Raw genomic sequence first — 13,555 nt, forward strand, 5'->3', positions numbered from 1 at the left:
TAAAAAGTCAGACCTAAACACCTTTAACACTGAAGACTAAGGAAAAAAAGAAAAGAAAAGAATAATGGTCGTATAGTACACTGAATTTCATATGGGGTGGGGTAAATGCATTAATTAATTTTGGATTTTTTAATAAATTAAAAATGAAGGGAAAAAAATAAAAAAGGAAATGGCCGGCGGCACCTCTAACCATTGTGATACCAACATTAAATTTAATTCCAATTATTTTGAAGGAAATATTTGTTTTTATCAAACATTTTGAAGAAAATACTTCATGCATCTAAAATGCTACCAAAAAATCAAATTTAATTTCAATTAAGAATATTGAATTGTACTAACAAATAAATTGTAAAATTTTTAAAATCGAATCAAATTTCGATCCAGCACATGAACACTTCTAGTTTTGGCTCTTCCAAAAAAATTGGGTTTATGGATGAAAATCATAATTTTAACCCATAAACAGGGTGAGGCAATAAGTGTTTTGATAGTAAAAGGGGCATAGCAATTCCTTTTGGTCTAACTTTTTGTATTTGAAATTCACATGGCCCCGACTGAAATTGAGGGTCAAGATAAATCGAATTTTATTTTATAATACAAATTTTTATAGGGCTGTTTCATCTTTTACGATGCTCAAAACTTGTAATTAGGAGTGTAATAATTAGGGAAAATAAGAGCACTATTAATTGGAATAATAATACTTTTAATCCCTCTTAATTATGAAATATTCAATTTAAACCATTTTAAACTTTTTTTTCTTTTTTTTCCTTTTGAGTTCTCCCAAACTTTTTAAATTTTATTTTTAACCCCTCATTATTGAATTCCTATTTTCATCCCACCCTCTTCATTGGGAATCTTTCTTACTGGGAAAGGATTGTATGAAATAAACTCACCACATCATTTTGTATCACTTACCAATTATTTAATGTCATTTCAACATCTTTTTTCATATCATTGACATATCATTTTGGTTAATTTTTTATACATAAACCTTAGATCTTTGACCCTGAACCTTAGACCTTCTATTCTAACCATGGGTTCTGGGTTTAGAGCTCAAAAGTTTAAGGTTCGAAGTTCAGAGTTTAGAGTCTGAGGTTTAAGGTTTAGGGTTTAAAGTTTAAGGTTTAAGGTTCAGATTAAAAAAATTAGCAAAAAAATATGTGAATGACATAAAAAAATAATACTAAAATAGGGTTAAATAATTGATAAGGGATACAATCCTTTCCCCTTCCTCACTACTCTACCCAACATGTAGCAATAAGGGGGGATGGCATTGGACCATTACATCATGGGGTTAACGCATGCCAAGTCGACAACCTTGTAGCCTCTTGCCTACCGTTATATATATATGCGCACACAGCCTGCCCACTTCCAATCTCAAAATCCTCAACCATTTCTCTTCTTTTTCCCTTCACAATTATTTTCTTTCTTCATTGAAAAAACAAAACAGAGGATATTCCCTTATCCCCACAAAAAGAAAAAATGGAGAGAGATATGGAAATGAAACAATCAAAATTCAAAAGAATCTGTGTGTTTTGTGGGAGTAGCCCTGGTAAGAAGAACAGCTATAGAGAAGCTGCTATTGATCTTGGCAGGGAATTGGTAACCCTTCTTTTTTTTTCTCTTTTTTAGCTCTGTTTTAGCTCTGTTATATATATATATATAAGTTATTGTATGATTTTCAGCTTCCTTTATGGTTATTCATGGCTAAACATTTTGTTTCCACTGCTACCAATCTTCTTATTTTCAAGAGTTAAAAAAAAACAGGTTCTATGAATTAAGTTCATATATATTTATTTATGTAGGTGTAGTTTGTAGCTTAAAGTTCAGCTCATTTTTCTAAAATGTACTTTGATGGGTTGAATAAAGCTGAATATTGTTGTTTTTTAATAATGAAGGTTTCAAGGAATATTGATCTGGTCTATGGAGGGGGCAGTATTGGATTAATGGGGCTGATTTCTCAAGCAGTTTTTGATGGTGGCCGCCATGTAATTGGGTATTCAAATATTCAACTTAAAAGCTAATTTTTAACTTACAAAAATATAATTTTAATTGTGTTTCTTCATGTTTATTATCATCTGCAGAGTGATTCCCAAGACACTCATGCCTAGAGAGGTACTCTCTTCTATTTAAATTCTGTCTTTCTTTTATAAATTAAAATATAAAAATAAAAAAACATTATCTGTTTGTTCTTTTATGTTTATATTTTTTAAAATTTTTATTTTTATTTTTCTAGTGGTAGCTCCCATGACATGAATTTCTACCTCACTTTTGTTATCTTCTAAATAAGGGGGGTTTCACACTTTGTCTCTTTTGGGTCTCATGCAGGTTCCTATTTAGACTTTTGTTGTTGCTTTTTCCCTTGTTTTTCACATTTTTCAAAAACAAAACTTTGCCATTGAATTCCACCTGAGGGCATATGATGGGCCTTCACCATTTTTGTCCCTCTCCAATGATTTTTTTTTCTTTTTTGCCCACCATAAACATCATCATTCTTAGCATATATATCACACTTACATGGTGCATGTTGTGTTTTCTGTATGTATGTATATTGTTATTGTGAATTAAAGCCCACGACATCTTCATCTCATCTTTGCAAAAGTGGGTATTATTTTAATATCGGGTTTTAAAATATTTTAATTGAGTTACTAAAATATCACTAATATATTAATATGATTTTTTTTCGTCGACTTTAACTATCAGCTTGGGTGTTAAATTTTGACTCAAGTTTAGCACACACCAACTTAAAACATTTGCATCAAATTTTGACGATACTACTTGTTTTTAACACGTTAAATTTAAATTGTTCATGCAGTAGTTACACACATGTTGTAAATATACTCCACTTTATATTCTTGTTAGCATTTAACACTTGGAGCTTACATTATAATTAGGGAAGTATGGTGGAAATAACTTTTTAAACCAATTACATTAACATTTTCTTGTAGATAACTGGTGAGACAGTCGGGGAAGTTAAGGCAGTTTCAGACATGCACCAAAGGAAGGCAGAGATGGCTAGACAATCTGATGCTTTCATTGCCTTACCTGGTTGGTATATAATAGACCCGAAATACTCTTTCAAACTCAAAAGTGACTTGACCCAGACCTGGTAATTAGCCCAATGGGTACGCCTTTTCGTGGACCACATTTATATTTTGCCTTTGAAGGGCTCTCTCCTAGTTTACCCCCAAAATTAGGCCTATTGGGCAGGGACTATTCGCCCATATGGGCTATGAAAAGACCAAAAATGTGATGAGCTCGTGCAAATATATTGGTCTACCCTTGATATAAATATCATAAAATTAATTTAATTGATAATTAAATTTGAAAATAAAAATAAAAAATTGAAAAAAGATCACTAATAAACCTCAATTATCAGTTTTTTTCCTGCCATTATCTATATAATCAATGTAATTAATTAGAGGAATTTCTATACTGTATTTATGAATAGGTGGCTATGGAACTCTTGAAGAACTTCTTGAAGTCATAACCTGGGCTCAACTTGGAATCCATGATAAACCAGTAATATTCTTTTCTTTTTCTTTTTTCAATTTCCTAAACAAATCATTTATGGGATATTTTGGTGTCTAATAATTAACTTCCAAGTCAAATCGAGTTCATCCTTTAAATGGGGCAAATCTCTTCCACCTTATAGGATATGGTGGATTTGAAACACATTAATAGGAGGATTTTTTTTTTGAATATATTTATTTTTTTAATAAAATGTTTAAAATTATTTATAGTTTTTTTTAAACTCATAACTAGGAAGATAATACGCTTCAACTCACTCGAACCCACGTATTCTTATATTGATAATAATATTCATACTAATAAAATTAAAATTCAATCAATACGAATTTTTTTTTCAATATAGAGTTTTTTATAGGTTGAATTAATGTTTAGGATGTTGGTTGAGAATGGTGCAGGTGGGATTGTTGAATGTGGATGGATATTACAATTCATTGTTGTCTTTTATTGACAAAGCGGTGGAAGAAGGTTTCATTTCTCCAAATGCACGCCATATCATTCTATCTGCTCCCACTGCTCAAGACTTGGTCAAATACATGGAGGTTCTTTTTTTTCCTTTTTAATTCTTTTTTCTCAATTTTTAATTTGCATTTTACACCTGAAAAAAAAAACTAAGTTACAAATTTTCATAACTTTTTCTATCTTAATTTTTATTCTTTTCCAAATTAATCCTTGAACGTAGGACCATTTTCTAATTTGATTTTAAAATTTAAATTATGTTAAAGTATAATGATTTGTTATATTGAGATAATATCATATCATTACATTATTGTTTTAAAAATAATAATTTTTCTATTCTTTTAGATTTTTTAGATTTTATATAAAATTTTTAAAATTTTCAGGTGATTACGTGATATAAACTCAAAGTGTCACATCATCATATTTTAATGAAATTTGAGTTTAAAAATCAAATTGAGAAAGTTACCAAATTTCGAGCTTAATATGGAACAAAAAAATTAAATACTCAGTTAAGAAAATTTGTTGAGTTTAAGGACTAAATGTTGATTTATCCCTAACATGAATTATGTTATAATCTCACCTCAAACTTAAAAAAAATAGCTCCCACTAGAAATAATCTAAACCCAAAATAGCTTAGACTCAACAATCCAAACACAAAATGGCACAAATATGAAATGACCTAATCTCAAGATGATACGGCCTAAAAAACCTGACTAACAAACTTAAAATGACTCGAAACCAAATGACCTAGACTTGGGATGACCCAAATCCAAATAACTAAAACGTGAAATGACTAAATCTGAGATGACCTGACTTAAAACTCTTAACTTGCAAGCTTGAATAATTCAAAACCAAAGTGACTTGAACCCAAAAATGATCTTTACCAAGATCACTCAAAAATTTTAAAACCCAAATCGATTAAAACTTGAACCAACTTATTCCACCTAGTTGACACACTATAATTTCGAAACACTTTTTTTATACAATTCCTCCTCTTCCTCTTTTTTTTTCCTCCTCTTATTATCTATAATTTCTCAAAAACTCTTAAATAGAAAAATAATGTATATGTAAACACATTTAAACTTACATACTCTTGATTATTACAATAATAAATTCAATCGCTTAAAAGGTAGGATAGGGGTTATATATAGCCAATTTTAATGTCAAACTAATCACCCATTTCTTTTGTAAACAGGAATATGAACCACAACATGAAAGAGTGGCTCCAAAGCTAAATTGGGAGATGGAACAGTTAGGGTACCCTGCAAAATATGAAGTCTCCAGGTGAGAGAGATTGTGGCACCAATTGCAGGTTTCAAAGAACTAATTTTTAGGAGATCAACTTGTTCCTGAAATGGGAATTTTTTTTTTTTGTATTTACTCATGTTCTATATAAATTATATATATATCCTCCCCCTAAAAGGAAAAAAAAACATTTATGTCTTCATTTGAAGTTGAAATTTGATTCTCTAATGATCAAACTTTGTGGTAAAGTTGCTGATCAAATGAAAAAGAAATTTGTCCCAGTGGAATTTTATTTCTGTCCCCAGTCCTTATATTCTTTAAATTTTGACACTTAGCCCTTCTACTTTATTTCTAAGATTCAAATATTTTTAAGAATTTAGTCTCTCTGCTAAATATTTTATATTTCTAATAGATAACACATATTTAGAATTAACAAAAATCAGAATATTATCAATTGGACTTTAGTTCTTAAATCAAACAAATAAAGGAACTAAATCCTTAAAATTTAAAAAAAAAGAGAACTAAATTTCAAAGGTCCAAAAAGTACAGGGACTGAAAGCAGAATTAGACCTCATTTGGACTTGTGAAATTTTCTTGTTTTAGTTAAATTCGATCTTATAACAAGTGATTTATGGAAATGATGGATTTAATTAAGTAAATTAAACCTATGTAATTTATTCATAGGTTTGCTTCGTACCCATGTGCCTCTTCATAAAACTGGGAGAAATGCATGAAAGATTAATAGTTGGTATAAATATTCAATAGGTGCTTGTATTATAGGGTCATTACTGATTTAGCCTCTCTCAAAATAAAAAGAGAAATTAGGCCTTGTATCGTTGAAAAGAGAGCAAAAAGGACAATTTAAGACGGTATTAACTATTTCTATATTAATACGTAATTATAAAATAGGTCGGGCCGAACAAAGCTCAAATCTTACACATTAGAGTTTAAATTTGATTTATATATTAAACAAGCTTAATTTTTGTTGCACAAATTTATTTTACATGTTCAATATTTTTATCAAAACCCTCCAATATATGAAATAGGATCAGGGGCATATTTAAGACTGGCTTCCCAAAAATGGAAATTTGTTATTTTGGCCACTTCATATATAATGAAATTATAAATTAATATATAGTAAAATTACACTTTGACCCTTAAAAAATGAAGATTACAATTTTTAAATTGATTATTAAAAATATATTTAAAAAACATTGGATAGATTGTTTTTTTTAAATATATAAAATTTAATAAATTATAATATTTAAACTAATAGAGGTAAGAGTTAACCCAAAAAAAAATAGTTTGATAAATTAATGGAGACAGGGAGGGTAGTATTTTCATCCATTAAAAATATGACCCAAATCTAGTTCAAAAATATTGAATTTTTTATAGCACCACATGCATGTATTTTGATTTCAAATAACATTATTAATTGCATAAAAAATAATTTAATTAATAATTAAAGTCAATGTATATTATATGGATTACACCCTTTTTGAATTTTTTTCAGACAATGGCTATACATAAGTCATGTGAGCACCCCCTGCCTGCCTCAGAGAAATTTATTATGGCACCACCCCACTTAAAATTAAGTCCAAAAGTCTTCCAACTTGACTTGTATTGATAAAATAAAATCAAAATATTTTAGAAAACATAAATTATTGAAGGGATCAAACTAAAAGGATTAATTTGAATTACTATATTTCAAGAGGGTCCTAAAAACAATTTAACTATTTTATTTTGATTGGTTAATTAAGTTGAATTAAATAAAAAATATTCCCAACTTGATTTCTTTTTACCATCAAATGATTTGGTAAAGGAAAATATTAAATAATGGAGGATGAGGTGCACATGGTAAGTGAAGATGGAATTTTGATTCAGAGATTTTCCATGGCAATGGCACTAATGATATGTAAATTGTTTAAAATGTATTTCCATATGTGGCTTCCACTTTCTTCTTCATATGCATTTGAAAAAGGGTTGCTCCCAATCTTGACCTTTCTTACATCTATACCTTTTGACTTTTTAGTTTAGATAGTGATAAAATATATATTTTTATTAATTGAGTTTTAGTTTGATTGATATTAATATTAGATTCGAGTGCGTTGAAGCACATTATCTTTTTATTTATAAGTTAAGGAAGGACTATAAGTAGTAATAAGTATTATATCAAAAAGAACAAATATAACAATAATTGACGGTATTTTAATTTCACTGATAAAAAATATTTTATCTATAACTTCATTTAAATATCCCCACGTGTCTCATTATTTTTAATAATTAATTTTTCATTAACATCTCATAGAGAGTGCGAGAGACATGTTTAAGAATTCTTTCTTTTATACTTGTGTGCGATCTAATTTGCATGTTCATGCTTTTTTTCCTTAACATTTTATGCATTCCGGGAAGTAATTTTTTATTTAATTTGTAATTAAATTTTATTTTTTTATTATGTAAAAATAAAAAATTTATATCTATAAATAGTGAAAAAAATTGTATATAAAATAAAATTTAAAAGATATTACATGAGTTATTGATATTTTTCTTTACTTGAAAATTTATTTATTTTTAAATATTTATGAAAAAGTTTGAAACTTGAATAAATAATGTTCAAAAGTCATAAAACGAAGTCATTTTTATCAAAATAAATTTAAAAAACTCAAAACACAAAATTAATATAGAAAAATTGAGAATTGAATCAAATTATAATGAAAAATTCAAACAATTTAGATCGAACCAAACCAAATTCAGTCGTAGTAAGGGTTTGTATATAATTGATTTTTCTTACATCAACTTTTTAAGTTAATAAAATTTATTTAAATTTTTAAAAATACTATGATATTTACATGTATATTTTTTTGAGTTTAATTATGCTTTTATTTACTATTTGAATATTTGAATTTAATTTTTTTTTATATTTAAGAATTTAATCCCTATATTTATTTAATTTGAAAATTCTATTAATTAATTTTGATTAAATTTAAATACGTAACATTTCAATATTCAAAAGTTTAATTAAAAAATTAAACTTCAATTGACTACATATTTCTAAATTAACATGAGCCCGTCAGAGGTGTTGTCAATTGCTCTTTAATTTTTAAAGTAGACAAACAAAGAAATTAAATTCTTACAATAAAGAGATTTAAAATATCTTATTAATATAGAACCTCATGTAATGGTCTGATAGTTGAGGTGTTCACCGTCTTAGGTGTGGCATGGGTTTGAATTGCATTAATCGTGTTTGTTGTTTGGACTTTATCCTGTTCTTGTTTTTTATAATAAAAAATTCTAAAGAATATAAAAGTCGAGAGTATAATTAAGGTGGGTTTGAATCAACAGTGAGGTATGTTTAGCTTATTTTTGTATCATATTATAGTATTATTACAGTATCTAATCTCACCACCACCGTTAATTTTACCAAATAAAATAAAACTAAACACACCTTATACTTTTCTATATTTATGAAACATTGTCTTAAAAAAATAAAACAAATGTTAATAAATTGGGATTTTTACTATAATAATATGAAAAAAAACAAAAATAGGATGTACTTAAGATTAAATACGAAAATGGGTCATTGCAAGTGATGGAGGGTGGTGCATAGGCAGCACCACCCTCAAATCCAAACATTTCTGACAAATTTGCAGGTTAAAAAAAAAGAATAGGACGAAAAATAATAATAAAATAAGGGTGGAGGGTACCCCACAGGCGGCACCACTCACTCCTCTGTACCAACGGGACTCCTCACTGCCACCGGCGGGACTGCTCTGAGCCATTTCTTTTGTTTTATTATGTGTTTGGGGACCTTAAAATGGTCCCCAATTTCTTTGTGTGCGTGAGTGAATAAGAAGAAAGGGGGAAAGAGAAGAGAAAGAGAAGAGAAGAAGAAGAAGAAGGAGGAGGAGGAGGCGGCATTGGTGAGGGAAGAAAGAAGAAAAAGAAAAAGAGGAGAAGAAGAGGGAGGGAAGGAAGGAAAAAAATGTAATATTTTTTTTAAGGAAATAATTGTTAATTGTTAATTTAAGGAAATAAATGATTTATATTAATTGTTAATGTTATTATTGTTGATTGATTTTGATTTAATTTTTAAATTTAATTTTTTGCAAGGTATATTTTGGATAAAAAGAGATATTAAGGTATGTTTGTATTTATTTTATTTTTTATATATATTCATAATTTATTTTTAATTTTTATTGAAGTAAAAAATCCTATCCATGTTATGTACAAAAAATATTTTATTATTATTTTATTATTATTTTATTTAATTTATTTGGTAAGTGTGTTTTAGGTTAATTAGATATATTTTTTATTAATTTTATTTGGCATGTTATATTTTGATTTTTTTTTTATGTGATGAGTTTTTTTACAAAAATAGTATAAAAAATATTAAAAGAATAGCTTAATAGTATATTTTAAAAAATCCAAAAATAAAATAAAAAAGGCCAAAATCAGAGTTTTTTATTAAATTAATATAAATATACTAAAATAATACATATGAAACATTATGAACTAAAATAATAAAAAAATAAAATACGAAAATAGTATATTTTGAAAAATAAAATCCGAAAATAAAATAAAAAACAAACGACCAAAATCAGAATTTTTTACTAAATTAATATAAAAAACTAAAATAATACCTTTGAAACATTATGTACTAAAATAATATAAAAAATAAAATATGAAAATAGTGTATTTTAAAAAATAAAATCCGAAAACAAAATAAAAAAAGGCCAAAATCACAATTTTTACTAAATTAATATAAAAAAACTAAAATAATACATGAAACATTATGTAAAAAAATAATATAAAAAACAAAAAACGAAATAATATATCTTAAAAAATAAAATCTAAAAATAAAAATAAAAAGGGCCAAAATCAGAGTTTTTTTCTAAATTAATATAAAAAAACTAAAATAATACAGGAAACATTATGTACTAAAATAATATAAAAAACAAAATACGAAAATAATAAATTTTAAAAAATAAAATCCGAAAATAAAAATAAAAAAGGCCAAAATCAGAGTTTTTTTTTCTAAATTAATATAAAAAAACTAAAATAATACATTTGAAACATTATGTACTAAAATAATATAAAAGAATAAAATACGAAAATAGTATATTTTAAAAAATAAAATCCGAAAACAAAATAAATAAAATGGCCAAAATCACAGATTTTTACTAAATTAATATAAAAAAACTAAAATAATACATGAAACATTATGTACTAAAATAATATAAAAATAAAATACGAAAATAGTATATTTTAAAAAATAAAATCTAAAAATAAAAAATAAAAAGGGCCAAAATCAGAGTTTTTTTTTCTAAATTAATATAAAAAAACTAAAATAATACATTTGAAACATTATGTACTAAAATAATATAAAAAAATAAAATAAGAAAATAGTATATTTTAAAAAATAAAATCCGAAAATAAAATAAAAATAAACGGCCAAAATCAGAGTTTTTTATTAAATTAATATAAAAAAACTAAAATAATACATTTTGAACATTATGTACTAAAATAATATAAAAAATAAAATACAAAAATAGTGTATTTTAAAAAGTAAAATCCGAAAATAAAATAAAAAAAAACAAACGGTCAAAATCAGAGTTTTTTTATTAAATTAATATAAAAAAATACAAAAATAATACATTTGAAACATTATGTACTAAAATAATATAAAAAATAAAATACAAAAATAATATATTTTAAAAAATAAAATCCGAAAATAAAATAAATACCAAAATATATTGAACTACATGCCGGGTATATTATATATATTATAATTTAAACCAAAATATTTTACTTATTATCATTTTAAAATAATAATAATAATATTTGTATTTGAATTGGGTATATTTTTTTTTTTTAATGTAGTATGACAAAAAATATGCTGTCGGAAAAACGGTTTGGTATTTTTTTTGTAATTAAAAGCAATATATAAAATTTAGTTATTTTGACAAATATTTAAAATCCATCAAACATTGAAATTAATAATCGAAATTTATTTGAAATTGCAGGTATGACAACGGCTTCATTGATTAAGGAAGATCCTCACATAGCTGACACAGTTAATAAAACGGTAATATATTGTTATTTGTTACACACAGGTTCCATTAAAAAAGATTTATGTAATTTACGGAAATAAATTATGTTATTATAACTTTTTTCTGCAATTTAACATTGTCAGGAATCGTACCGCGTATTAAGGGACCGGGTGAATGGTTTAGGATATTCCCCAGATGCACGATTGATGTTGTACTTGGAGCTAGCTGGATTCGAGTCAACAGCATTGATCCGGATGTTTGATTTGCGGTACGATTTTATATCCACATTGGTTGAGCGTTGGCGCCTGGATACCCACACTTTTCATTTGCCGTGTAGGGAATGCACTGTCACTCTGGAGGATGTTGCACTGCAACTTGGGCTTCCAATCGACGGGAGTCCGGTAACGGGCGTAAGTGCGATAGCTGAGCCGGCTGCACTTTGTTATAGCTTCCTAAGAGCCTCGCCCGACGATGATGAGTCCAATTTATCGGGTTTGAAATTTGCATGGTTGAAAGTAAATTTTCAGCATTTACCAGCTAATGCCACTGAAGAAGAGTTGATGTGTGCAGCTCGAGCGTACATTATGCATATTATAGGGGGTGTATTGATGCTCGATGCGAACAACAACAGGGTTCATATCATGTATTTACCTCTATTAACTGATTTGCATAATGTTTGCTCGTATAACTGGGGCTCCGCAGTTCTGGCTATGTTGTATCGTGAGCTTTGTCGGACAACGAAGCCTCAAGCTGCAAACATAGGTGGATGCCTTATATTGCTGCAGTCATGGGCTCTTTATCGGATGTCATTCTTGGCATCGGTTAGTCACCAGCCATACGTATATCCACTAGTTAACAGGTGATAAAATTTAACTTTTGATTAATTGATAGTTTCTTTATAATGATACTATTCTAACGATACTATATTTATTTGAAATTTGTTTTCGTAGATGGAGTATTTATCTGGGTATCGGGAGGTCGTGCACTGTTCCGATATATCGTTTGTTGATTGAGCAACATGCCGGAGAAGGGGTAAGCTATTCCAATATTCGCGACATGTAATTACTTTATATATCTTACTCAAACCGTGTGAAATTTTAACCATGGTATTAATCGTGCAGTTTATTTAGATGCCATATCGTAGACCAGAAATTGTGGCCGTTATACCATCTTTTGCCTACATTCATTCTCAATTGTGGTGCACTAACGCACCAATTATCAATTTCAATGTAGTCGAGTGGTACCATGGGGATCGAGTACTACGATAGTTCAGTTGCATCCAGTATATCCCGGATCCGCCAAAGGAGGTGGGGAAGGTTCACGACATCAACAAAAGAGGGAAACATGGAATGCATTCGGGGGTTGTGCACCGGAGATATATTGCGGTGTGGGATAATCGGATGGGTTGAAGACCTCGGATGGATATGTCTTCCGATTTGCAACTATTGCCAGAGTACATGCAATGGTACTTTAGTATGGGAAAGCCATATTTACTTGGTACCCAGTCGACTGTAGTCCCCCCGCACGTGCAACGACCTGGGGCATACGAGCCAGTGGCTGATATAGAGCCCGATCCACAGCCAGATCTCAAGCCCGAGCGAGAGGTGGAGCCCGAGGCACAACCTGAGGCCGAGTCTGAGCAATCGCATTCACATTCGGCTGATACTTCTTATCATCCGTATTTTTCAGACAACGACTATTTCCCGGGCTCGTTAGGGGGCAGATACCATTACGGGTTTGATATCTTTGGGTCGTCTCCATCGCAGCACAGCACTTCTCTCGGCCTGTATCCCCCTTAGTACAGCACTAGCCTCGGCCCATATCCACTGCAGTACTCCACTCCTCCTAGGATGTATCCGCTGCAGCATAGCACTCCTCCCGGCTCAAGTTCATCGATGTCATTCGAGCCATATGATTTTCTTCCATGTATCAAACAACCTCACCTGCGACTGAAGAGGATGTTGGTCGTGGTGATCACCCACAACGTGAACGTCGACCTCCGAATAGGTATACCCCTAGGACTACACCATCTAACCATCAACTTTAGGGGTTTATTGGGTTTTGATATTAAAAAAGTTTGTATTTCTTTCTATATATTTAATTAGATTAATTGGAACTTTGAAAATTGTAACAAAATTTGACCATAACGTAAATTAGATTAATTTGGACATTTTGAATATTAAAACACTAAAAGTTAACAAACTTAGTATTGTAATATAAATTAAATACATTACAACATTAATCTAATTGGAACAAACTTTGTAATATAATTTTTT

General features: G+C 28.7%; 1 protein-coding gene across 1 annotated transcript; it reads left to right on the forward strand.

Moving 5' to 3' along the window:
- Nucleotides 1-1,201: 1,201 nt before the first annotated feature.
- Nucleotides 1,202-5,465, forward strand: LOC107963892 (cytokinin riboside 5'-monophosphate phosphoribohydrolase LOG1). The gene is made up of 7 exons (XM_016900416.2): nt 1,202-1,599; nt 1,896-1,993; nt 2,082-2,112; nt 2,946-3,045; nt 3,449-3,519; nt 3,924-4,067; nt 5,180-5,465. Exons 1-7 carry the CDS (start codon nt 1,480-1,482, stop codon nt 5,270-5,272), a joined length of 657 nt encoding a protein of 218 aa, XP_016755905.1. The 5' UTR covers nt 1,202-1,479; the 3' UTR covers nt 5,273-5,465.
- The last annotated feature ends 8,090 nt before the right edge of the window (nt 5,466-13,555 follow it).

Source organism: Gossypium hirsutum, chromosome A03 (assembly GCF_007990345.1).
Source record: "Gossypium hirsutum isolate 1008001.06 chromosome A03, Gossypium_hirsutum_v2.1, whole genome shotgun sequence".
In the NCBI taxonomy this organism is placed as follows: domain Eukaryota; kingdom Viridiplantae; phylum Streptophyta; class Magnoliopsida; order Malvales; family Malvaceae; genus Gossypium; species Gossypium hirsutum.